Source organism: Acomys russatus, chromosome 1 (genome assembly GCF_903995435.1).
Source record: "Acomys russatus chromosome 1, mAcoRus1.1, whole genome shotgun sequence".
NCBI lineage: Eukaryota > Metazoa > Chordata > Mammalia > Rodentia > Muridae > Acomys > Acomys russatus.
In genome coordinates this window covers 68,866,918-68,894,049 of record NC_067137.1, presented here as the reverse complement: position 1 = coordinate 68,894,049, position 27,132 = coordinate 68,866,918, and the positions used below count along the sequence as shown (strand labels likewise).

General features: G+C 40.5%; 1 protein-coding gene across 1 annotated transcript in view; it reads right to left on the bottom strand.

The window, feature by feature from the left end:
• Positions 1–27,132, bottom strand: part of Ttc6 (tetratricopeptide repeat domain 6) — a 168,268-nt gene that overhangs the window by 23,887 nt on the left and 117,249 nt on the right. Inside the window, exons 18-23 of the mRNA XM_051146503.1 lie at positions 11,630–11,712; positions 10,075–10,151; positions 9,600–9,760; positions 4,316–4,450; positions 2,059–2,208; positions 633–773 (exon numbers count right to left, since the gene is read on the bottom strand). Of these exons, the coding sequence (XP_051002460.1) occupies positions 633–773; positions 2,059–2,208; positions 4,316–4,450; positions 9,600–9,760; positions 10,075–10,151; positions 11,630–11,712 (747 nt within the window). The remainder of the gene's footprint in view (positions 1–632; positions 774–2,058; positions 2,209–4,315; positions 4,451–9,599; positions 9,761–10,074; positions 10,152–11,629; positions 11,713–27,132) is intronic.

The window sequence follows — 27,132 nt, the reverse complement described above, 5'->3', positions numbered from 1 at the left end:
ATACCTACTGTACGAGGCAAGCAATCCACAGTCCTCTGCTGAACACTAAAAGACTGACTGACTTCTGCCACTCGTGTACATACCATACAGTCACAGCATTTTCTACTCACATTCCCTTTCTCGTCCCCTTCCATCCTCCTCCGATATCTTATGCCACCATCTAACACATGTTCATGGAATTGATGCCTAATGCAGTGTTACACCTTTGCTTTAGGTGCTAATGCAAACTACCTCATATGAAATAGTAATAAAGAAAAGTCAAAAATATAATCAGGGAGGAATAAATCATTCCACTAAACATCAGATATCACAATCCTTCGCCTAGGATTTTCTGCTTAGGAAACTCAAACAATGATTCTGTTCTCATCACATATAAATGCATTACTTAAAATGAACAGTAAAGCATGTAAACATTCTGACCTCCAACAATCGAGTAATTAAATATAAATTATGATGGAATATCATGCATCATATATAGTCAAAGAAAGTCCAAAGAACAGGGAACACCAGAATTATATAAATAGCATAATATCACGTCATCTGTTTAAGGAAAAATAGAAATCGAGTCCCCAGTTAACAACTCAAGAAGCCTCAACTCTAAACCCTTAGTCAACCAGGCAGGAGTGGCTTACCCTGTTGTAGTATTTCAGAACTCCTCTGCAGATGTAGGCACGCACACTCTCGGGATAAAGTCTGATGGCCTCATTACAGTTAAGAATTGCTTTGGAGTATCTGCCCTGTAGGCCATAGTAGGCTACTCGGCTTAAATACGCCTTTTCAGAGAAGGCAAAAAGCAGGGATATATTTTTATTTTAAATCATCAGTTCTACCAGAATATATAGAACTTCAAACAAGTCTATAGAACCTAAAGACAATATTGAAATATGGTTTCCCCATTTCTTTTCATTAAAGATTAAACACACAGCATAATTAAAATAATTTTTACAGGGATCAGGCGTATGGCTACCATTTGGATTCAGTAATCATTAGTGTGTGACCTACAGTTTGCTTTCTCTATTTTCCCCCCTAAACTATTGGAAAAAGAGGTTGTGTACCCCATAATTTTTACCTCATCTCCTCTAGTATGAGTCTCCTGTGAAAAAAGGCATTGTCCCACATATCTGCACCACCATCATTTATCTAGAATGGTTACAAGTAATACTCTACAATTATCCAGTATTTATCAACTCAAATTTAATTTAAAATCAAGAGCCAGTCAAATTTCATGTCTTAAAATTTGGGTTGTCCAAACTCTGGTGCCTCATATTTGACCGTGTCCCCTGGATGGGGAGACCTGGTGGCACTCAGGGGAAGGACAGCAGGTTGCCAAGAAGAGACATGATACCCTATGAGGAAGTAATCCCCCTCAGGAACAGTCATAGGGGAGGGGAGTAAGGGGAAAATGGGAGGGAGGGAAGAATGGGAGGATACAAGGGATGGGATAACCATTGAGATGTAACAAGAATAAATTAATAAAAAAATTTTTTAAAAAGCAAAAATAAAAAATTTGGGTTGTCCCTGAAACATATTAAGAGGCAAAATCCATATGATGTGGAAGTGCGAAATTTATAAAAATTATGGCATATAAATTAAAATTACAAACAAATAAATTAATGTAATTGAAATATTTACATATATTACAATTCTCAAAATACTTTTGCAAGTGTATTATCTATGCTAAAAGAGGAGTAAAAAATTTGGGCTATCAAACTAATAGGTGTCAGATATGATAACATATGTCTGTAATCTCTAGCCTTGAGAGGCAAAAATATCAGGAGTCCAAGGTCATTCTCTGCTACATATTGAGGGCAAGACCATTGTGTGCTATATAAGATGAAATGAAGGGAGAGGAGAGAGAGGAAAAGAGAAAAAGATGGAGGGGGAAAGGGAGGGAGGAAAGGAGGGAAAAAGAGAAGGGTGAGGGAAGAAGGGAGGGAGGAAGAGAGAGACACACAGAGCAAGCCAACTGTTTTTTACTAATGATTACATATAAACTATTTAATAGGTTCATCAAAACTAACATATTGCCCAAATTACTGATATCATTTATTTAAATACCTGGTAATGTTTGGGATTGAGAGTAATCGCCCTGTTAAAGTCCAGAATTGAGTTTTCCTTGTTGAGTTTTACTTTACAAAGTCCCCGATGATAAAAGGCATCTGCAAATTCAGGATTTGCTTTCACAGATCTTGTGAAAGCATCAAAAGCCTAGAAAAATATATTTAAGCACATACCACTTAGTGACAGAATACATGAATTTAAAAGATTAAGGAAGTGTGGTACTGTTATTGAAATGCTCCAGTTCTTTTTTTTTTTTTTTTTTTTTTTTTTTTTTTCTATTTAAAATGCATTCTTTGAAAAAGCCTTGTGGAACAAACTACTATAAACCCCAGAAATTAAGTCAGACTTATAATTTAAAGTCCCATTATTTTCAGACAAATATCTACATAATCCATGTTGTTAAACAACAGTACTTGGAGGTTTATTTTCAGTCATTATTCTTTAGATTTCACGAATTCAAAGAAGCCATGGACAGGAGCAGTCAATTCTCCACAAGAACTACAGCAGAAACATACATTTCAAGATAAAAGGATGCCACAGTTCTCCAATGTGTACAATCATCTTATGCAATTTAAATCTGATCTGAATACTTTGAATTCCTTATCAATAAGGAAAGTAAAAAAGTGTTCTAATCCTTATCCATTTATTCTACAGAACATCAAAATACTCAGCTTAACTACTTATAATTTAATAAATCACAGTACAGTGGTATTATTTTCCTACAATAATGTCCTACAATTAGGTTTATTATTTTGGTGAGAAACACCCATTAGCTTTGAATTATTACTGACAAATTAACATCAAATACAATGTGATGATATTTAATTTAAGACGATTCATGGGAATTAGGGACACAGTCTTCCTGTCATAAGCCACGCTTTACAGGTAGTTTTTGTCAATTTACTTCCTACAGTAATATGAATAGCGATCAGAAACAGAACTGAATGTAAGCAACCAGTTTGGAAAGTCAAGAATAATCTCTGCTTCTAAACACACAGATACTACTGGCTCTTACATTCCTTCCTCCCCTTGTCTGGAAGGAAGATTGTCTGCCTAGTGTTTGGCTGTGCGCCCATTAGCTGCTGGATGGTGACCCTCTGATGACAATTGTACTAGACACTGATCTATGAAAATAATGAAATATCATTAGGAGTCATTTCAGTGACTTTTTTTTTTCCAGTTGTATTTGGTTCTATCCTAGCTCTCTGGGCTGTCCTGCCTCGGGTTCCTAGCCATCCAGGCAGTGTCAGGCATGGCTCCCTCTTATGGCCTTAAGTTGCAGCAGTCATAGGTTGGCCATGCCCACAAGTTCTGTGTCATCACTGCCGCAGCACATCTTGCAGGTAGGGCAGACTGTAGGCCGAAGTTTTTGTCTCTGGGTTGATGTCCCGGTTCCACTGCTGGGAGCCTTGCCTGGTTATAGATGAAAGTCATTTTGGACTCCACATTCTCCATTACTAGAAGACTTCCCTAGGGTCACTCTTGTAGATTCCAGGGAGTTTCCACTGCACTGGGTTTGTACAATGCCCCCCAAATGCTCCCCGAGACATCTCTCCTAGTACTCTCTCCCTCCATCTTTCCCACCCACTGCTCCCCACATAATCCCTCCTGCTCCCACCCACCCCCACCTCCAGCCCACCTGCAAAATCTATTCTATTTCCCCTTCCCAAAGAGATCCATGTGTCCCCACCTTGGGTCATCCTGTTACTTAGCCTCTCTGGGTCTATGGACTGTAACATGGTTATCCTTTACTTAACAGCTAATGTCCAGTTATAAGTAAGTACACACCATGTTTTCTTTCTGGGTCTGGGTTACCTCACTCAGGATGTGGCCTACAGAATCAACTAAGCAGGTCTTAGAGGGACTCACAGAGACTGAAGCAACAAACAAGGACCCTGTACGTGTCTGAGCTGGGTCCTCCACACATACATTACTGTGTGGCTTGTTCTTGTGGAACTCCCAACAATGGGAGTGTAGGCTGTCTCGCACTCTTTTGCCTGCTTTTGGGACCCTTTATCTCCTACTTGGTTGTTTCATCCAGCCCTGATGTGAGGGTTTGTGTTTAGTCTTACTGCGACTTGATAGGCCATGTGTGGTTGCTGTCCCTGAGAGGCCGGCTCTTTCTGAAGGGAAATGGAGGCGGAATGGATATGGGAGAGAAAGGTGGGAGGAGATGATGAGAGAAGAGGAGGAAGGAGAAATTGTGGTGAGGATGTAATGTATGAGGGAATAAAAATGCTAAACACATAGATACCATTTGTAAATTGCCTTCCTCCATGTAACAGAGACCCAGGTTATACAGACAATCTGCTGAAACAATAACGGCTTCCGGTCCTTTTTCAGAAGCTGAAAACATTTCCAACGCCTTCTTAAATAACTTCATAGATTCCTATAAGAATGAAAAACAAAGATAAGGGATGAAGTGACTGTTTTTGTTGTTTATTTGCTCAACATTATAATCTTAAATGTAAAGAGAACTCAGAGCCCACAGCAGCTCTGCTGTCATGTCATACAAAGCACACAGATCTAGCAAGATCACAAATGTTATTCTTATGCATCTAGAGGACCCTTCTTCCTCCATGCTCTTATTAATAACCCTCTTCATATCATAGAAAAGTTACCTACATAAATTTAATAAACATAGTTGAATCCCATTAATGAAAAAGAGTTTTAACTTTCTAGATGTTATTTATTCCTCAGCAAATCATCCTATGCATCTAAATGTGAACGTCAAGTTTAAACATTTGTTTGTTGTTGTCCTGCTTTTTAAACTGGAATAAACTGTTAAAGCAACCATGGGATTTAACTTAAACTTTCTGTCTTCCTGACTCCTTCTTAGCACTTCCTCCACATTCACAAGCCATCTCAACACTCAATCTCCCATCCTCAGTTCATCCTGGCCACGGGAAAACTGAATTGCCTTCTCTCTGTCCTTCCTTCATACTATTCAGTATGCCAATATCTCAACTGTGTTTGCTCTTCCTCTGTCTTTGTGTGCTTTCTCATAGCCTCTTTTTCAGAGCTCAGCCCTGACCCTGCATCATTTCCTCTCTCCTTTGGACCTCTAGCTCATCACTATCTCTCTGAGTCCCTGAAGACTTGAGCCCGTTACATCCTACTTTGATAAAAATAAGCACATCTTCACTTTCTCCGGCTTGGTCCATCTACCCCTTCTTTGTTTCGTTGCCAAGTCTTCTCAGGGAGATGTGGGAGTGGAGCCTGACAGTAGACGTCACATGGTGTCCTGAAAACAGTACTCTGGGTGTGGTAGATATAGACGTGGATGATCTTAACACTGTTGCTCCAAACCAAGATAATAACCAAGAAATAAAGAGAGGAAGAGGATGTGTGAGATACTGACACAATGAAACTAAGAGAATATCACCTCTGATTGGGTGAGCTGTCTAAAAGTTCACAGGTCATTTAGGAAACTCTGTTTGGGTCCTACAGAAATGCAAACTTGGTATCAGTTGAGCTTCCTCCTGGAATCTTGATGGAGAAGCAGTTCTCCAGCCTCCAGTTCATTTTTGAGAGGAAACCATCTTCTGGGCCTTTCAGGACAGAGAACAGAATTCCTGGTAGCTGCTGATTGCTCTAAGGCCCTAGAAGACTCCCACAGTTCCCCATACCCCACCACAGGGCAATATGCAGAGACGTCCCTCTATTTCCATCCTTCTTTCTATCTCTAGCTGCCCCTTTATCTCTGTCCCTCTACCTCTGCCTCCCAGTCCTCATCCTTCTATCTCTATCTCTCTATCACTATATGTCCTTCTCTATCTCTGTCTATCTCTATCTCTATCTGCCTATCTATATCTCTGTCAGTTTATCTATCTCTTTATCTCCGTCTCTCTGTCTAATTCACTATTTTCATACTAATTTCTTAAATAATTTTGAGAACTTTGAAGACCTTCCATGTATTCTACAGGCATCCATTTCCTCCATGAGACAAAGCCATAGCCATTGATTTTTACAAGTGATTCTTGCTCTATTTTGGCTCCTACTGAGATCCTTAAAAAAATACACCCATGAACTTTTAGATGTCCACTGATTTGGCTATATTTTACAAGGCATATCCTTAAATATCTTCCAGCATCTACCTCACTGCTTAGTTTTGCCACATTTTTAAGTATTTGTTACAGCAATTGCATAGTTCCAGATGCTAAAATTTGTGTTATTTTCCTTATACTGAAAAAGAGAAACAGAGCCTTTGAAGAGCATGCATTATCATGTTTCCACAGTGAGTTGACTATGCTTACGTTAACTGAGTCTTCTTTCTTCGCTTTTTATGCCATAAGGTGCTTGCTAGGTGGTATTCCCACCTGATGGCTCAAATAGGGAAGTCTCTTCCGAGATCATTTGGATTGTTGAAAACTTTTTAATATATTTTATTAATTTACTCATATTATATCTCAATTGTTATCCCATCCCTTGTATCCTCCCATTCCTCCCTCCCTCCTATTTCTCCTTACTTCCCTCCCCTATGACTATGACCGAGGGGGACCTCCTCCCCCTGTATATGCTCATAGGTTTTCAAGTCTCTTCTTGGTAGCCTGCTATCCTTCCTCTGAGTGCTGCCAGGCCTCCCCATCCAGAGCACATGGTCAAATATGGGGCACCAGAGTTCATGTGAAAGTCAATTCCCACTCTCCACTCAACTGTGGAGAATGTCCTGTCCATTGGCTAGATCTGTGTTGGGGTTTGAAGTTCACTGCACGTATTGTCCTTGGCTGGTGGCATAGTTTGTGCAGGACTCTTGGGCCCAGATCTGCCCATCATAATGTTCTTTTTGTAGGTTTCTAGGACCCTCTGGATCCTTCTATTTCCCCATTCTCCCTTGCTTCTCTCACCTAGAGTCCCAATAGGAAGTCTTCCCCTCTGTCCCACTTTCCTGATAAGTGAAGACTTTCATAGGATATGACCCTTGGGCTAGTGTCCAGTTATAAGTGAGTATATACCATTTGACTCTTTCTGTTTCTGGGTTAACTCACTCATTATGATCCTTTCTAGTTCAATCCATTTGCCCACAAATTTTGAGAATTCCTTGTTTTTAACAGCTGAGTAGTATTCCATAGTGTAAATGTACCACAATTTCTTTATCCATTCTTCTACTGATGGACACTTAGGCTGTTTCCATGTTCTGGCTATTATGAATAAGGCTGCTATGAACATGGTTGAGCAAGAAACACAGGAATATACAAACAATCAGATGTTGAAAACTTTTTATTTCCCTTGGACTACATGGCAGAGAGCACTGACCACTGATTGGGTGATCCCTGAGGCCCTGTAGGCCCAGCAGTTCCCTGCCTTGAGAACCTCTCCACAGTCAGTCACTGACTAGTACAGTTCTTTGCTTTGTCAAGGCCAATAGGAGAATCTTTCTCCAGTCTTCTACTCACAAACATTATGTCATGTAACGTAAGTATGGGCAGCACGGCATCCCACCACCTTTGCTGTAGTCTACAGGTGCCATGGACACTATGATCACAGATTGGCACAGCTTCTATGTTGGGCATGCAATAAATCTGCCCCGGAAGGTAGACACCAGATCATAACAAGTGTCAAGTGAGGAAGTGAAGATAATTATCACAGAAAATTTTCCAAGATTTGATACTTTTAATGATAAGAAAAAAGGTTGTTAATTGGGGAAGTCACAAAGTGGCAAAAACAGAGAAGTATAATTTTAACTAAATGACAAATGTTAGAAGATATACAATGTGCAGCATTTAAACATTTTGCAGTGTACAGCTGAATCAAAATATAACACGGTGTCCCACTAATATGCATATATCTTACATTTTATGTGTGCTAAAATTACTTTAAAATTTTAGAAATCTTTTTAAAGCTTCACATAGAAAGAACACAACTTAAAATCTTCTAAGAAAACACCTGATAGTTGTTTAATGACCTTAGCATGAGAAAGAACTTTTAAAAAATATATTAATCACCTGGAAGTAAAGCTAAAAATTAGATACACTCAAACACACCTAGTATGACTGCTCATCGAAAATCACAGTTGTAGAACAAACTACAAATGAAGAGATGATACACAGCACACAGGCAAGGATTATTACAGAGTACTGATTTTTTAAAACATGGCAAGACAGTAAGAAGAAGATAACAAAGATAAGTATAGAAAACTGACAGAATGGAAAGTACAAATGACTGATAGACATAAAATGAACAGTGTGCATCCTGACAGTCAAGCTCAGAGGCAGGACTGAGTACAGGAAGGCAGCAGTTCCTGTCCATGAGATCGCTAAAGAGAAAGCCCGGCAATGCCATTTCCTGGAGTGTCACAGGTCGAAAGAAGCAGGTAGAAAAATAACCTGGCACAGCATTACAGAACAGTGTCACAGGCCAGCAATCCTCTCCCCGCACTATAGCTGAAACCAGACATGCAAATGAGTATTTTCAGAAGCTCTGTTTTAACAAGAAAGAAGAAAGAAAGAAAGAAAGAAAGAAAGAAAGAAAGAAAGAAAGAAAGGAAGGAAGGAAGGAAGAAAGGAAACCAAGAGAGAGAACAGGGTAGGAGAGGGAGCATGGAGAGAAATGGGGGTAGAGATCATACACGGGGAGAGTGGGGGCTGGAGGAGAGAGGGCTTGCAGAGAGAAAAGGAACCTCAGGCAGGGGCATCTCTTTGACAAGCTGGAGTCCTATGACAGAGCAGGCTCCTGGGAGGAAATGAAAGTGACTCTAGCTGAGACTCCTAGTAGGAGGGGTCATGGAGACTGAAGAGGACACCCTCCCACTAGACAGGAGGGAGGGGAACACCAAACTACCCGCAAAATCTTTAACCCAAAATTTAACCTGCCTAATAGATGTGCAGAGATAAAGCAGAGATTGAGGGACTGTCCAACCATTGCCTGGCCCAACCCGGGACCGACCCCATGGAAGACAGCCAACTCCTGACACTATTAAAGATACTTTGCAACACTAGCTATCCCCTGAGAGGCTCCACCCAGCAGTGGATTGAAACAGATGCTGAGATTCACAGCCAAACATTGGGACAGTATAGTCTTGTGAAAAAGTGGGGAGAAGGATAGAAGGACCTAGAGGGGACAGGAGCTCCACAAGAAGACCAACAGAGTCAACTAACCAGGGCCCAGAGGGCACCAACCAAGGACTAGACCTAATCCCCCTACTGATGGGCAGCTTGGTCTTCATGTGGGAGTGGGGGCTGTCTCTGACAGGGACTCTGTTGCCTGCTTTTCAATCACTTTCTCCTGATGGGGCTGCTTCGCCAGGGCAAGATGTGTTCAGTCCTGATGAGACTTGATGTGTTGGTCTGTGTTGAGGGGGGCTCCCTTTACCCTTTATCTGAGAGTAGGGGAGGGGGTGGGGTAAGAGGGAGGGAGAGTGGGACTGGGAGAAGAGGTGGAAGAGGCAATGACCAGGATGTACAGGATAAATGTATAGTATAAGTTCATAATTCATAAATACTACTATTTCATTTTGCAAAAATACTTAGATGCTATCCTTAAGTAAAATGCATGAATTCTATTACTAAGTTTAATAAACATTAATCGACCAGTTTTACCTTGATCTTCTTGGCCTTCATTTGGGCTTTACCCAAGAGTGCATAAGCAGAGATCTCTGGTTTAATGGCTACGACCCCTTCCAAGACTTGAATGGCCTTGTCATGGCTTTCACAAAATGAGTAAATGAGCGCTTGCTGTATTGGGGTCAGCTCAATGAGACCTGAAAGCAAAGGAAAGTTTATTGGCACCCCTGCCAGGTAGCAAGGATTTAGAAACAAAAAGTTGCTACAGTGTTACAAACCAAAAAAGTACATTCATGAGCCTGGTATATCATAAAATGAGCTCTGTCACAAAATTCACCAAACTGTTAATCACTTTATGGGTAGATTGCATAGATTTCAAAACTGAAGTTTCAAACTTTTCACCTCTCAGTTGAATTGTTCATGCTATCAATGTCAATACATAGGTATTACAAATAGCAAAATTTAAAAAAATGCTTCTTCAACATTTTTCTTTTGAATTAGTTGTATTTACCTTTGTTCATTTCTGCTACTTGATAAATAGTGAACTTTGCAAGATCGTAATTCTTCATCTTTAGAAGATACTCTCCTCTGGAAGAAATAATAGCTTTTACCAAGGGGTAATTATTCTGTGAGATTTTAAAACTTTTATTATATTTGTTCTTTGAGAATTTCATGCGTGTATAAAGTACACTGTTACTATAACCCCACATGCACTTTTCTCATCTCCTTCCACCAATATTTCACCTCCCTTCTTCCTTAAGCCTCTATCTGACACCCAGTCTTTCTATGCTTTGCTGTTGTTGTTGTTGTTGTTGTTGTTGTTGCTGCTGCTGCTGCTGCTGCTGCTGTTTTAAGACTCACAGACTTTAACTAGCATCCTCTGTGTGACCATGGATTTAGAATTCACGGAAGCATGGACTCCTCAGTTGGGTGCCTAACTGAAAGAAAAAAGACTACTCTTCCCACTGCCCCATCATGATTGACTGTTGATAGGTAGGCCCAGTCTTGTGTGAGCTTATTGGAGGCATCCACACCTGCTGTACGGTTGTGACTGAAACAGCTGTGTCATGCCAAGAAGACAGCGTTGCACAGCCTTTCTCCCTGTCTTCCAGATCTTCAATTCTTTCCACCCAGCTCTTCCATGAGAACCCCTGAGTCTTGGAGTAAGTGGTACAAATGTCCTGCTCAGAGTTAAGCACTCAGTCATCAAAAGTAAGTATTTTAAAATTTATAGAATGTTACTTAATTGTTATAATTATAAAACGTTCACCCATTTACATAAGTGTACATGAAATTAATTTTTTAAAAATGGAGTTGTTTGTTTGTTCAGTTTTAGCTTTTGGTATTTTGAGACAAGGACTCTCTGTGTCCTTAAATTTCTGCCTCTCTGCTTCTCCCTCTGCCTAACTACTGGGATTAAAGGTACACACCATTAGGTATGGCAAAATTACAGTTTTTAAAAGTCCAAAGAGACAAATTAACCTGGAATTATGCTGAAAGAAATAACTTAGGAAATATGACACTAAGATAAAAAAGTTAAAGTTCAGAGAACAGAAAGGGAAGAAGTACTCATATAAATTTCTGAAATTTGGTTTAAATTTCAGACACAAAATACATCTTTACCAGAAAATATGCCCCATTGCATTTTCGCAGGCCTATTCATCTTGAGAGATTATATTTTTGGTAATAATGTTTACAACAGGTCTATACAGCAAATTCTACTAAGTCTGAAATACAATTTTGAGGGTCAATTTTTTCAATGAGTTGGCAAAGGGTTCTCTTTATTACTTCTATGGGTACAAGCAGAGGCAATGGTTAGGAGGGGATATATTCTAACCACATAGCTAGTTATCTAGAAGGGTCTCAAGGAGCCTCACTCTTGGCAACTGTACTCCAGTGCAAGAGTACAGCAAAGTAAATGATACATTTATCTTAACATTTAATTAAGTACAAGAAAGATGTGTTGAGAAGTAGACGTTGTTTGGCGATTATATGTAAAATAAGGAGAGTGGAAGAACAAAGAGGAATCCCAAGAGTTTGCTAAGATTCAATGTCTGTGTTCATACCTGATTATATATAACTGGATCTCACCAGGCTGGAGGTGGATAGCACGAGATATTTCACTTATTGCCTTTTTCAATTTATGCAACTGTTAAATGATAAATAGAAATGCATATTCTAGTTGAAGCAATCACCTTCTTTTTGACATTTAGCCTCTCCCACAACTTATTGCAGATTTTTGTAGAAATGTATCCTAATATACCTGATTTTCCTTTCTACTTATTTTAAATCATCTCTTTTCTTTTTTGAGATGATAATATAATTACATCATTTTCCTTTTCTACCTTTCAAATCTTCCCTTATATCCTTCCTCATCTTTCTCAAGTTCATGTGCTCTTTTTTCATTAATTCTTGTATGTGTGTGTTTATAAATACAAAAATATACTTGATTTTCTTAACTCATCAAAGTAAATATAATTTATTAATGCAAAAAGGAATCTTATAATGCAAAGGTTTTTTAAATATTTATCTTAAAATTTGAAGCATGATTACAAATACCCATTCATATGATTTTACAATAATTTATGCAATAAACTGTAGTATGTATATGTTTCTCTTTCATTTAGCCTTTCAAGTTTTCCCCCTCAACTTCAAAATCTGTTCCACCAAGCTTCACCCACTTAGTAAACTAGTATGCAAAATGCAATATAAAAAGTAAAAGTAAATTCCATTTTAAAAACAAGGTGGAGAAACAGATTTGAAACAAAATGAATAAGTGAATGGATCGAACAAAATATAATAACGGTGTAAAAATAGGTCTATGTGACATTCGTATGGAAAATAAAATCTACTTCGTCCTTATTAATGGGCACAGAAACATAGCTTGAATTTCAATACATTAGAGCACAAAAATCAACTACCACTGAAGATGATGCAAAAAAAACCACTACACACACCCAGAAAAATTAACACAAACAACCAAGCAGTGCCATAAATACTATGGTAAGGTGCTGCTAAAAGAATTTATTTACACACAGAAACGATTAATACAAACTGCTTTACACATGAAAATAAATGGAACTGAAATAGCACAAACTATTTGAAGGAAACAGTGGGTAAAATTCAGAGGAAATTCAAACCATAAAGTTGGTTTAAACAAACTAGAGAATTTCTGTGGAACTTTGGGGCTATTGCCTCGTCAGCTGCCTTGCTCTGGTTACACAATTAACGAGTTAGTGACATGCTCCCATTACCATACCTGTCTGTACCAACTGTCCAGGTCAGGATATAAAACACCAAGAACCATCTAGTGATGCACTTCCTCCAGGGAGCGTTCATGTCATTAAGGTTCCACAATCTCCCAAAATAGCGCCACCAACTGGGGACCAAGTGTCCAAATACACAAGCAGAAGGGAGACATTTGACATTGAATCTTTAACCCTGCATCCTCAGCTCCACACCCCTGGGCGCATCTCACAATACCAGAATGTATTCAGTCCGACTTCAAAATTCCCCCACTGCCTTACGTTATCAATATTATCCAAAAGCAAAAAGGTCAAAATCTTTTCTGAAACCCGGGAAAATCTGTTAACTGTGGAACTCTGAAGAGCCGTTTTTTTAAAGCTACATACTTAAAATGTTCATTGACTCAGAGTGAACATTCCCTTTTCAAAAAAGTTGAATGGGGTATGGCATGAAAACAATCAGACCAAATGAAAGCTGAAATGAGGCACCTCAAGTACCAAGTCCTACACCTCCATGCCCAACATTTGGAGACCCTAATGGCATCTTCTATGCTCCAAAGAGCTTGGGTCACCCTACTCCTCCATCTCTGCTGCCTGTGGCACACGTGGTCTCTTTCATGAGACAGCTGTCCTTGAGCCTGGCTGTTTCCTCAGTAAATAGCCCATGTTTCTGGCATCTGCAATACTGTAAAGTCTTTACTACACTTTGGGCTTTACCTTCAGCACTTCAAATACAGCTAATGCATGAGCTCCATCCTGCCTGTTGCCTGCTCAGCAGCCTTCTGGAAACTTGGTGCAAGCCTTTACAGTCATCTTGCTCTTACATTTTACATGCCTGCAAAACCAGTAGTACATGAACAACACAAAGATCGATTCAAGGTCTTTGCTCAAAATACAACCTGGTCTCATTGGGCCACAAAAGGAGGAGTCTCTTTTTTTCTTCAAAGTTGAACCTTGGAAAACACTTCTCTAGGTGGTCAGTTTTTGTAACAAGATGTCCTGAAAGGTCTTTTGTAGCTATTCTTCTTTCAGATTAATTTTTCCTGATGTACATCTTGGAGCTCTCTTGAAAGTTCTACCTTCAGTACAATGCTCCTATTGTATTTCATCAGAGAAGCCCACCGTGTTATTCTGTATGCCCCAGAGCTACCTGAACCTTCCCTGCTATAGCATAAAGTCCATTCTTTCCTTTTGATTGTGCTGGCCCTTTAAGAGTTGCTGTAGTTTTGTTCTCAGTCTTCACCTAGAATTTAAAAATTGTCCATTGTTTATTCTTCAGCAAACTGTATCTTTTTCATATTCTCCTATACTCTTGACAGTAGGACCAAGAGCAGCAATCAGACTTCATGCAGCATTGTGAATGTGGTGATATCTTAAATTTTTTTTCTTTGCCGACCTACTCCACTACCCTTTAGTTCAGTCTCACTCAAACCGTCAGGACATGGTAAGAAGGCAGCTGGACTCTCTGCAAGAATTTAGAATGAATGGTTTCCAGATCAGTTCCAAACAGAAGCTTTGTTCCCACTGAAATATCATGAGCTGGCTCTTTTTTTTTTTTTTCAAAATTTTTATTATAATTTATTCACATTCTGTCTCAGTTGTAATCCCCTTGCTCTTATCTTCCTATCCTCATGCTCCCTTCCTCTTCTGCCCTATTCCCCTCCCCTAGACCTCTGACAGGTGGGGTCCTCCTCTCCCACCCTCTGATCACAGTCTAATAGGTCTCATCAGGATAACCTGCATACCCTTCTTCTGTGTTGCCACAGGGCCTCTCTACCAAGGGGCAGTGATCAAATAAATCTCAGGCACCAGAGTTCATGTGAGAGACAGTCCCATGGCTCCCTCCTCACTTCCCCACATGGAGAATGAGCTGTCCATTGGCTATATCTGAACAGGGTGTCTAGGTTCTCTGCTTGCAAGGTTCCTGCTTGGTTCATCAGTTTGTGGAGGCCCTCTTAGGACCAGATCCACCACCCTTCATAGTCTCCTGACAACAACCTCCCCCCATCCATACAACTCATTGCTGCAGCTCCCAGTATCTGTCCCAGTCCTCCTCTGGGTGGTGTCTCCCTCAGGGGACATCTATATTGGACTAATATCCACTTATAGGTGAAGATATACCATGCTTGTGTTTCTGGGTCTGAGTTAACTCACCCAGGATTATCATTTCTAGGTCCATCCTTTTGTCTGCAAATTTCAGGATTTCCTTGTTTTTGATAGCTGAATAGTATTCCATTGCATAAATGTACCAGAGTTTCTTAATCCATTCTTCTGGTAAGGGACATCTAGGTTGGTTCCAGATTCTAGCTATTACAAATACAGCTGCTTTGAACATAGTTGAGCAAATGGCCTTGTTGTATGGTGAAACATGCTTCGGGTATATGCCCAAGAATGGAATAGCTGGGTCTTCAGGTAAAACTATTCCCAATTTTCTGAGAAAGCACCAGATTGATTTCCAAAGTGATCATATAAGTTTGAACTCCCACTAGCAATGGAGTGCCCCCTTCTCCTAATCCTCACCAGCATGTGCTGTCATTTGAGTTTTCAATCTTAGCCCTTCTGATAGGTGTACGATGGAATCTCAGAGTTGTTTTTTATTTGTATTTCTCTGATGACAAAGGATGTCCAGCATTTCTTTAAATATTTCTCAGCCATTCAATATTCCTCTGATGAGAATTCTGTTTAGCTCTGGAACCCATTTTATAAATTGGTTTATCTGGTTTGGTGGTGTTTAATTTCTTAGGTTCTTTATATATTTTAGATATTAGCCCTATGTCAGATGTAAGGCTGGTGGCAATATTCTACCTGTCAGTAGACTGTTGTTTCATTCAGGTGACAGTGTCCTTTGCCTTACAGAAGCTTTCCAATTTAATGAGGTCCCATTTATTAATTGTTGACCTTAGAGCCTGAGCTGTTGATGTTCTGTTCAGGAAGTTGTCTCCTGTGACAATGAGCTCAAGGCTGTTCCCCACTTTTTTTTTCTAATAGATTTAGTGTGTCTGGTTTTATGATGAGGTCTTTAATCCACTTGGACTTTAGTTTTGTGCAGGGTGATAAATATGGATCTATTTGCATTTTTCTACATGTAGCCATTCAGTTAGACCAGCACCATTTGTTGAAAATGTGATCTTTGTTCCATTGTATGTATTTTGCTTCTGTGACAAAAATCAAATGTCCATAGATGTGTTGGTTCACTTCTGGGTCTTTGATTTGATTCCATTGATTGACCAGCCTATTTCTATGCCTGTACCATGCTGTTTTTATTACTGTTGCTCTATAGTGAAGCTTGAGATCCAGGATGGAGATTCTTCTGGAAGATCTTTTATTGTACAGGATTGCTTTAGCTATTCTGAGTTTTTTATTTTCCATATGAAGTTGAGAATTGATCTTTCAAGGTCTGTAAAGAATTATGTAGGAATTTTATTGGGGATTACATTGAATCTGTAGATTGCTTCTGGTAAGATGGCCATTTTCACTATGTTGATTCTCCCTAAGTCAAGAGCATGGGAGATCTTTCCATCTTCTGAATTCTTCTTCAGTTTCTTTCTTTGGAGACTTGAGGGTTTTTCATACATGTCTTTCCCTTGCTGGGTTAGAGTTACACAAGACACTTTATATTATATGTGGCTATTGTGAAGGGTGTAGTTCCCCCAATTTCTCTCTCAGCCTGTTTGTTATCTGTATACAGGAGGGCTACTGATTTTTTAAATTTGATTCTGTACCCAGTCACCTTGCTGAAGATGTTGATCAGTTGTAGGAGTTCCTTGGTAGAATTTTTGGGATCACTGATGTACAGCCATCCCACCCACAAACAGTGATAATATAACTTCTTCCTTTCCAATTCATATCACCTTGATCTCCTTTATTTTTTTTTTTCTATATTTTATTTTATTTTATTTTATTTTATTTTTTTTTATTAATTTATTCTTGTTACATCTCAATGTTTATCCCATCCCTTGTATCCTCCCATTCCTCCCCCCCCCCATTTTCCCATTATTCCCCTCCCCTATGACTGTTCCTGAGGGGGATTATGTCCCCCTATATATTCTCATAGGGTATCAAGTCTCTTCTTGGCTACTTGCTGTCCTTCCTCTGAGTGCCACCAGGTCTCCCCCTCCAGGGGACATGGTCAAATGTGAGGCACCAGAGTATGTGAGAAAGTCGTATCACACTCTCCACTCAACTGTGGAGAATATTCTGACCATTGGCTAGATCTGGGAAGGGTTTAAAGTTTACCTCCTGTATTGTCCTTGGCTGGTGCCTTAGTTTGAGCGGGACCCCTGGGCCCAAATCTGCCTATCATATTGTTCTACTTGTAGATTTCTAGGACCCTCTGGATCCTTTTATTTTGCTGTTCTCCCATGCGTCTCTCATTTAGAGTCCCAATAGGATGCCTTCCCCTCTGTCCCAGTTTCCTGGTAAGTGAAGGCTTTCGTGGGACATGCCCCTTGGGCTAGTATGCAGATATAAGTGAGTATATACCATTTGATTCTTTCTGCTTGTGGGTTAACTCACTCATTATGATCATTTCTAGCTCAATCCATTTATCCACAAATTTCGGGAATTCCTTGTTTTTAATAGCTGAGTAGTATTCCATAGTGTATATGTACCACAGTTTCTTTATCCACTCTTCTACTGAGGGACACTTAGGCTGTTTCCATGTTCTGGCTATTATGAATAAGGCTGCTATGAACATGGTTGAGCAAATTTTCTTGTTGTGTGCTGGAGCATCTTCTGGGTATATTCCAAGGAGTGGAATAGCTGGGTCTTGAGGAAGCCCTATTCCCATTTTTCTGAGATAGCACCAGATAGATTTCCAAAGTGGCTGTACTAGTTTGCATTCCCACCAGCAATGAAGGAGTGTTCCTCTCTCCCCACATCCTCGCCAGCATGTGGTGTCGCTTGAATTTTTGATCTTAGCCATTCTGATGGGTGTAAGATGGAATCTCAGAGTTGTTTTGATTTGCATTTCCCTGATGACTAAGGAGGTTGAGCATTTCTTTAAGTGTTTCTCAGCCATTTGATACTCCTCTGTTGAGAATTCTCTGTTTAGTTCCAAGCCCCATTTCTCAATTGGGTTATTCGGTTTGGTGGTGTTTAATTTCTTGAGTTCTTTATATATTTGGATATTAGACCTTTGTCAGATGTAGGGTTGGTGAAGATTTTTTCCCAGTCTGTAGGCTGTCGCTTTGTTCTCTTGACAGTGTCTCCTGCCTTACAGAAGCTTCTCAGCCTCATGAGGTCCCATTTATTAATGGTTGACATTAAGGCCTGGGCCGTTGGTGTTCTGTTCAGGAAGTTGTCTCCTGTGCCAATATGTTCCAGGCTCTTTCCCACTTTTTCTTCTAAGTGGGTTAGTGTCTCTGGTTTTATGTTGAGGTCTTTAATCCACTTGGATTTGAGTTTTGTGCAAGGTGACAAATATGGGTCCAGTTTCATTTTTTTACACATAGACCTCCAGTTAGACCAGCACCATTTGTTGAAGATGCTATCCTTTTTCCATTGAATGGATTTGGCTTCTTTGTCAAAAATCAAGTGACCATATGTGTGTGGATTCATATCTGGGTCTTCGATTCGATTCCACTGATCAACCAGCCTGTTGCTGTGCCAGTACCATGCTGTTTTAAGTACTATTGCTTTATAGTACAGTTTGAGATCAGGTATGGAGATTCCTCCGGAGCATCTTTTATTGTACAAGATTGTTTTAGCTATTCTGGGTTTTTTTGTTTTTCCATATGAAGTTCAGAATTGAACTTTCAATGTCTTTAAAAAATTGTGTAGTTATTTTGATAGGGATTGCATTGAATCTGTAGATTGCTTTTGGTAGGATGGCCATTTTTACTATGTTAATTCTCCCGATCCATGAGCAAGGAAGATCACGCCATCTTCTCAGGTCATCTTCAATCTCTTTCTTCAGAGTTTTGAAATTTTTTTCATACAAGTCCTTCACTTGCTTAGTTAGGGTAACTCCTAGATATTTTATATTGCTTGTGGCTAATGTGAAGGGTGTGTGGTTTTCCTAATTTCTTCCTCTGTAAGCTTGTCATTTGTGTATAGGAAGGCTACAGACTTTTTTGAGTTAATTTTGTATCCAGCCAATTTGCTGAAGGTGTTTATCAGCTTTAGGAGTTCTCTGGTGGAGTTTTGAGGGTCACTTATGTACACTATCATATCATCTGCAAAGAGGGATAATTTGACTTCTCCTTTCCCATTTGGATACCCTTGATCTCCTTTTGTTGTCTTATTGCTCTGGCTAGAACTTCGAGTACTATATTGAAGAGATATGGAGAGAGTGGGCAGCCTTGCCTTGTTCCCGATTTGAGAGGAATTTCCTTGAGTATCTCACCATTTACTTTGATTTTGGCTATTGGCTTGCTGTATATAGCCTTTATTATGTTGAGGAAAGTGCCTTGTATCCCCGATCTCTCTAAAACTTTAAACATGAATGGGTGTTGAATTTTATCAAATGCTTTCTCTGCATCCAAGGAGATAATCATGTGGTTTTTTATTTTCAGTTTGTTTATATGATGGATTACATTGATGGATTTCCGTATATTAAACCATCCCTGCATGCCTGGAATGAAGCCTACTTGGTCATGATGAATGATATCTTTGATGTGCTCCTGTATTCGTTTTGCAAGTATTTTATTTAGTATTTTTGCATCTATGTTCATAAGAGAAATTGGTCTGAAATTCTCTTTCTTTGTTGAGTCTTTGTGAGGTTTAGGTATCAATGAGACTATGGCCTCATAGAATGAATTTGGTAATTTTCCATCCATTTCTATCTTTTGGAGTAGCTTGAAGAGTATCGGTATTAGCTCGCCCTTAAAGGTCTGGTAGAATTCTGCACTGAAACCATCTGGCCCTGGGCTTTTTTTGGTTGGGAGACCATCGATGATTGCTTCTATTTCTGTAGGGGAAATGGGACTATTTAACTTGTTTATCTGTTCTTCACTCAACTTTGGCAAGTGAACTTGATCAAGAAAATCGTCCATTTCCCTTAGATTTCAAATTTTGTGGCGTATATGCCTTCAAAGTAGGATCTTATGATTCTTTGAATTTCTTCAGTGTCTGTTGTTATGTCTCCCTTTTCATTTCTGATTTTGTTCATTTCAATACTGTCTCTCTGCCTTTTAGTTAGTATGGCTAATGGTCTGTCTATCTTGTTGATTTTCTCAAAGAACCAGCTTTTGGTTTTGTTGATTCTTTGGACTGTTTCTTAGTTTCTAATTTGTTAATTTCAGCCCTGAGTTTGATAATTTCCAGGCGTCTACTCCTCTTGGGTGTTTCTGCTTCTTTTTTTTTCTAGGGCTTCCAGTTGTGTTGTTAAGATGCTTATGTGCGATGTTTCCAATTTCTTTTTAAAGGCACTTAGTGCTATGAATTTTCCTCTTAGCACTGCTTTCAATGTATCCCACAAATTTGGGTATGTTGTTTCTTCATTTTCATTGAATTTCAGAAACTCCTTGATTTCTTTCTTTATTTCTTCCCTGACCCAGGTGTCATTTAGCAGAGAGTTGTTAGTTTCCACAAACGTGTAGGCTTTTTGTTATTTCTGTTGTTGTGAATTGCAGCCTAAGAGCATGGTGATCTGATAGGATACAAGGTATTATTTCAATCCTCTTGTATCTGAGAGGCTTGCTTTGTGACCTACGATGTGATCAATTTTGGAGAAGGTTCCATGGGGTGCAGAGAAGAAGGTGTATTCTTTCTTGTTTGGGTGAAAGGTTCTATAGATATCTGTTAGATCCATTTGACCCATGGCATTGGTTAATGATGTTATTTCTCGGCTTAGTTTCTGTTCAATGACTTATCCTTCAGTGAGAGTGGGGTGTTGAAGTCTCCCACTATTATTGTGTGGGGATCGATGTGTGGTTTAAGCTTTTTTAGGAGATCTTTTACAAATGTGGGTTGCCCTTGTATTGGGAGCATAGATGTTCAGAATTGTGATGTCATCTTGGTTGACTTTACCTTTGATGAGTATGAAGTGTCCTTCCTCATCCCTTTTGATTAATTTTGGTGATGAAAGTCTATTTTGTTCGATACTAAAATGGCTACACCTGCTTGCTTCTTGTGACCATTTGCTTGGAATATTTTTTTCCAACCTTTTACCCTGAGGTAATGCCTTTCATTATGGGTGAGATGATGTGTTCTTGGATGCAGAGAATGTTGGGTCTTGTTTATGTACCCATTCGGTTAGTCTGTGTCTTTTTATTGGAGAATTGAGGCCATTGATGTTGAGAGATATTAATGACCAGTGACTGTTAAGAGTCTTAATTTGATGTTGTTTCCAGTCGAGCATTTGTGTAGTTGTGTTTTTGCCATGGGATAGTTATCTATTTCCTGGGTAGTTTTGGTTGTAAGCTTGACCCTTTGGATGGAGTTTTCCTTCTAGTACCTTCTGTAAGCTGGGTTGTGGATAGGTACTGTTTGAATTTGTTTTTGTCATGGAATATTTTGTTTTCTCCATCATGGTTATGATAATTTTGCTGGTGTAAAGTAGTCTGGCCTGGCATCTGTGTTCTCTTAGGGTTTGCAGGATCTCTGTCAGGCCCTTCTGGCTTTTATGGTCTCTGCTGAGAAGTCAGGTGTAATTCTGATAGGTTTTACATTTAAATGTTACTTTGGCCCTTTTCCCTTGCAGCTTTTAATATTTTTCTTTGTTCTGCATGTTTTGTGTTTTGATTATTATGTGGCGGGCAGTTTTTCTTTTCTGGTCAATTTCTATTTTGGTGTTCTGTAGGCCTCTTGTATGTTTATAGGCATCTCTTTCTTTAGATTGGGAGGAAATTTTCTTCTATGATTTTGTTGAGAATAGTTTCTGGGCCCTGGAGTCTGATTGTCTTCTCTTTCTTCAATGCCTATTACTCCGCAAAATTTCCTTCTTTTCATGGTGTCCTTAATTCTTGGATGTTTTGTGTCAGGAAGTTTTCCAGATTTGGCATTTTCTTTTAATGGTTGATCCAATATCTGTTGATTGTATTCTTCTAGCCCTGAGATTCGTCTTCCATCTCTTGGATTCTGTAGAAAGCTCACCTCTGTGTTGCTCGCCTTCTTCTCTGAGGTCCTCACGTCTCGTTTTTCTTTCTGTCTGTGTGTTTATCATTGAATCCATTTTCATTTTCAGATCTTGAACTGATTTTTTGATTTCTTTCATCTGATTTTTTGTATATCTGAGTTTCTTCCATGCCTCTTTTATAGGTCTTCAGAGCTTGAACCGTTTTAGTATTCTTTCATCTGGTTGTTTGCATTTTCCTCTGCAATTTTTCCAGTTCCACTCTATGTGCTTCTTGTATGTATCTCACCTGTTTGTCTGCGTCTTCCTGCATTGATTACGAATTTTATTTGTTTCCTCCAGTATCATTCCTCATTACTAAGGATTTGAGGTCATTTTCTTGTATTTCCGTTGTATTTGAGTTCTCTGGGTGGTTTTCTTTGGGATAGCTGGGAAACTGGAGACGCCATGTTGTTTTGGGGTTTTTTGCGTATGCTTTTTCGTTGTCCTTTAGACATCTTTGCCGTCTTTGTTTTTGTTGGGTAGTTTCCAGAGTTGAATAGAGGGTGTCTGATGATAGATTCACTTGTTTTTTACGATTTCCCTAGGCTGCGAGCTCAAAGATTCACTGGTGTGGATGTTAGGAGGTTAGCCCTGTTGTTCTGGTCTCTCACAGCCAGTGATCCTCAGTCACTCTCTGCTGTGGATCCTGCAATTGTTCTGGGTCTCTGAATGAGCGTTGGGTCAGGCCAAGGTATCCACAGCCTTCTGTGTTCCCTGCCAAGTCCAGCCAGGAGCACTGGGACCGAACCACGGGCAGAACTCAGCTAGATTCTCAGGGCCAGAACCGTCTGCCAAGCTCAGCTAGGGATTTTGGGCCCAAAATGCACACAGGGCCCAGCCAGAATTTTTGGGCTGGGACTACGCACCAAGCTCCACTAGGGCCTTTTGGCCCAAAGTGCGTGCTGTGGTCAGTTATTGACTCAGGGCCCGAACTGACCACCAATCTCAGCCAGGAATTCTGGATTCAAACTGCACACTGTGTCCAACCAGAGTCTTAGAGCTGGTGGAACCGAGAGCTCTGTCCGGCCTGTGCCACAGCAGGAGAACTGCGGCTGCTCTGAGTTAGCGCCAGTGGTGGAACAAGTGCTCCGCCCGCACTGTGTCCCCACAGGGGAGCTGCCGCTGAGCTGAGGTGGTGCCTAGGATGGAACCGAGCACGTCACCAAGCCTGCCCCACAGCAGGAGAACTGCGGCTGCTCTGAGTTAGCGCCAGTGGTGGAACAAGTGCTCCGCCCGGACTGTGTCCCCGCAGGGGAGCTGCCGCTGAGCTGAGGTGGTGCCTAGGATGGAACCGAGCACGTCACCAAGCCTGCGCCACAGCAGGAGAACTGCGGCTGCTCTGAGTTAGCGCCAGTGGTGGGACAAGTGCTCCGCCCGGACTGTGTCACCGCAGGGGAGCTGCCGCTGAGCTGAGGTGGTGCCTAGGATGGTACCGAGCACGTCACCAAGCCTGCGCCACAGCAGGAGAACTGCGGCTGCTCTGAGTTAGCGCCAGTGGTGGAACAAGTGCTCCGCCCGGACTGTGTCCCCGCAGGGGAGCTGCCGCTGAGCTGAGGTGGTGCCTAGGATGGAACCGAGCACGTCACCAAGCCTGCGCCACAGCAGGAGAACTGCGGCTGCTCTGAGTTAGCGCCAGTGGTGGAACAAGTGCTCCGCCCAGACTGTGTCACCGCAGGGGAGCTGCCGCTGAGCTGAGGTAGTGCCTAGTGTGGAGCAGCGAGCTCAACTAAGCCTGCGCCACAGCAGGGGAGCTATGGCCACGCTGAGTTAGTGCCTCAGGCAGAATTGTTTGCTGGGCCGGGCCAATACCCGGGACTCTGGGGCCGAACTGTCCGCCGAGTCCAATCTGGGTCCAAAGGCTCCACGCGACCCAAATCCTGCCCCGAGTCCCCTCTCCCGCAGCAATTCCCACCAGCCACCACACCAATCGCCTCCACCGGAAGGCTATGAGCTGCAAACCTCAGCCGCCGCTGCTGGTGCCGCTGGTGCTGCCGCCTCTGCCGCTGCCGCTCCGATCAGAGAAAAACCACGCTCCTCCCGTGTGCAGGGGCACGCAGGTCCTCCGCACCCTGGTCCCTCCGAACCGTGGAGCACTCCCGCTGCCGTGATGTTCGGACCTCGGTGTTCCTGGCTCAGAAATCTGTGCAATTCCCTGAATTGTTCACTGGAGCCTCCAAACGCGGTCCACACTGCTCGCCGCCATCTTGGATCCCCTTGATCTCCTTTAGTTATCTTATTGCTCTAACTAGGACTTCAAGTACTATGGTGAAGAGATAGGTAGAGAGTGGACAGCCTTGTTTTGTTTGCTGCTGATTTCAGTGGGACTGATTTAAGTTTCTCTCCATTTAGTTTGATGTTGGCCATAGGCTTGCTGTATATTGCCTTTATTATGTTTAGGTTTGTGCCTTGTGTCCCTGATCTTTCCAAGACTTTAAACATGAATGGGTGTTGGATTTTGTCCAATGCTTTTTTTTTTTTTTTTTTAATCTAAGGAGATGATCATGTGGGTTTTTTTTTTCTTTCAATTTGTTTATATGGTGGGTTACACTGATGAATGTCCATATATTTAACTACCCCTGCATGCCTGGAATGAAGCTTACATGGTCATGGTGAATGATATTTTTTATGTGTTCTTGGATTCGGTTTGTGACTATTATATTGAGTATTCTTGGATCAATGTTCATAAGAGAAATTGATCTAAAATTCTCTTTCTTTGTTGAGTCTTTCTGTGGTTTAGTTATCAAGGTGACTGTGGCCTCATAGTTTGGTAATGTTCCTTCTGATTCTATTTTGTGAACCATTTTGAAGAGAATTGGTATTAGATCTTCTTTGAAGGTCTGGTAGAATTCTGCACTGAATCCATTTGGACCTGGTTTTTTTTTTTGGGGGGGGGGCTTTTGGTGAATGCCTCTATTTCCTTAGCAGATATAGGACAATTTAATTTGTTTATGTGATCTTCATTCAATTTCAGTAGTTGCTAGCTATCAAGAAAATTGTTGACTTCATTTAGATTGTCAAATTTTCTGGCATTTAGGCTTTTGAAATAAGACCTGATGATTCATTGTATTTCCTCAGTCTCTGTCGTATGTCTCCCTTTTCATTTCTGATGTTGATTTGAATACTCTCCCTCTGGCTTTTAGTTAGTTTAGATAAGGGTTTGTCCATCTTGCTGATTTTCTCAAAAAAAAAAAAAAAAAAAAAAAAAAAAAAAAAAAAGCTCTTGGTTGCATTGATTCTTCAAATTGTTCTCTTTGTTTCTAATTTATTGATTTCAGCCCTGAGTTTGATGATTTCCGGCAATCTACTCCTCTTGGGTATGTCTGCTTCTTTTTATTCTAGAGCTTTCAGGTGTGATGTTAAGTTGCCAGTATGGGATCTCTCCAATTTCTTTATAAAGGTAATTAGTGCTATGAACTTTCCTCTTAGAACTGCTTTCATTGTGTCCCATAAGTTTAAGTATGTTGAGATTTCATATTCATTGAATTCTAGCAAGTTTTTAATATCTTATTTTATTTCATCCCTTACCCAGATGTAATTGAGTAGGAAGTTGTTCAGTTTCCATGAATTTCTAGGCTGTCTGTTGTTTCTGTTGGTGAGTTCCAGCTTTAATCCATGGTGGTCTGATAAGATACAAGGGGTTATTTCAATCTTTTTGTATCTGTTGAGGTTTACCTTGTGAACAAGTATATGGTCAATTTTGGAGAAGACTCCATGAGGTGATGAGAAGAAGATGTATTCTTTTATGTTTTGGTGAAATGTCCAGTAGTTTTCACTTAGGTCCATTTGATTCATGACCTCTATTAGTTTCATTATTTCTCAATTTGGTTTCTGTCTTGATAATCTATTGGGGAGAGTGGGGTGTTGAAATCTCCCACTACTAAGGGGTGGGGTGCAATGTGTGATTTAACCTTTAGTTATGTTTCTTTTACAAATGTGTGTGCTCCTGTATTTGGGGCATAGATGTTTAGAACTGAGACATCATCTTGGTGTATTTTTCCTTTGATGAGTATGAAGTGTCCTTTCCCATCTCTTTTGATTAGTTTTGGTTGTAAGTCTATTTTATCAGATACTAGAATGGCTACTCCATCTTGTTTCTTGGGTCCATTTGCTTAGAATACCTTTTTCTAGCCTTTTACTGTAAGGTCATATCTATCTTTATTGCTGAGGTGTGTTTCTTGTATGCAGCAGAATGATGAGTAATCCTGTTTTCACATCCATTCTGTTAGCCTGTGTCTTTTACTGGGGAGTTTAGGCCATTGATGTTGAGAGATATGCCCAGTGGTTATTGGTTTATGTTATTTTTATGTAGATGGTGGTAAAGTGTGTGTGTGAGCTTCCTTTCTATTGGTTTTGCAGATGCAGGGTTATTTATTTCCTTTGTTTTCCTAGGTAAAGTTAGCTTCCTTGGGTTGGAGTTTTCTTTCTAGTATCTTATGTAGGGCTGGATTTATGGATAGGTACTGATTAAACTTGGTTTTGTTGTGGGATATCTTGGACAGGCATGCAGCTATTCCTTGGAGCCCAAGCCTGTGCCTGCAGGAACCCAGGGACTTTTCTGTGGATTAGATGGGTGGCCCAAGACTGTACCCACACATGCTCTACACAGTTTGGACTCCTCTCAATTGGGGATCATCAGCACTGGCTGATGTTCTCAGTTCAGTCCTTAGGTTGCCTTGCAGTCACTGCTGTGCTGCTGATCAAATGAGATGTGTTTGGCACTGCCATCTTGGATCTCCCTGAAACTCATGTGCTGTGTCTTTACGGTCTGTGTTTCTATAGAATTCTAGTCTTCTACATTCCTTCAGAAACAGCCAACCAACTTCTCCTTGAAACACTCTGGGGATTCTAAATTCTTCCACATTCTTTCGACAAACCAATTCTGAAAGCCTATAAGCCACATGGTCATGTTCTATGTTTTTGAGATTGTAATAAAATTGTGTTTCTCTCTGCCCTTTCCTCCTTCCAAATCTACTTAGATCCCTCCTTTCTATCTTCCAAATCCATGGCCTCATATTTCACTAACTTTTATTACAATTATGTTGTACACATATATTCTTAAATACAACCTGCTTAGTCTGTATGGTGCTACTTATATGAATATTTTCAAGCCAACCAACACAAGATAACTAATCAGTGTGTTCTTCCCTGAGGAAGACTATTTCTCCTACTCTCCGTGTTCTTTAGCTCCTTGTCGCTCTTTGTATAGGGTTGAGGCCTTGTGAGCTTTCACCTACCCACTTTGACATGTCTCTTGTCCTTGTCAATC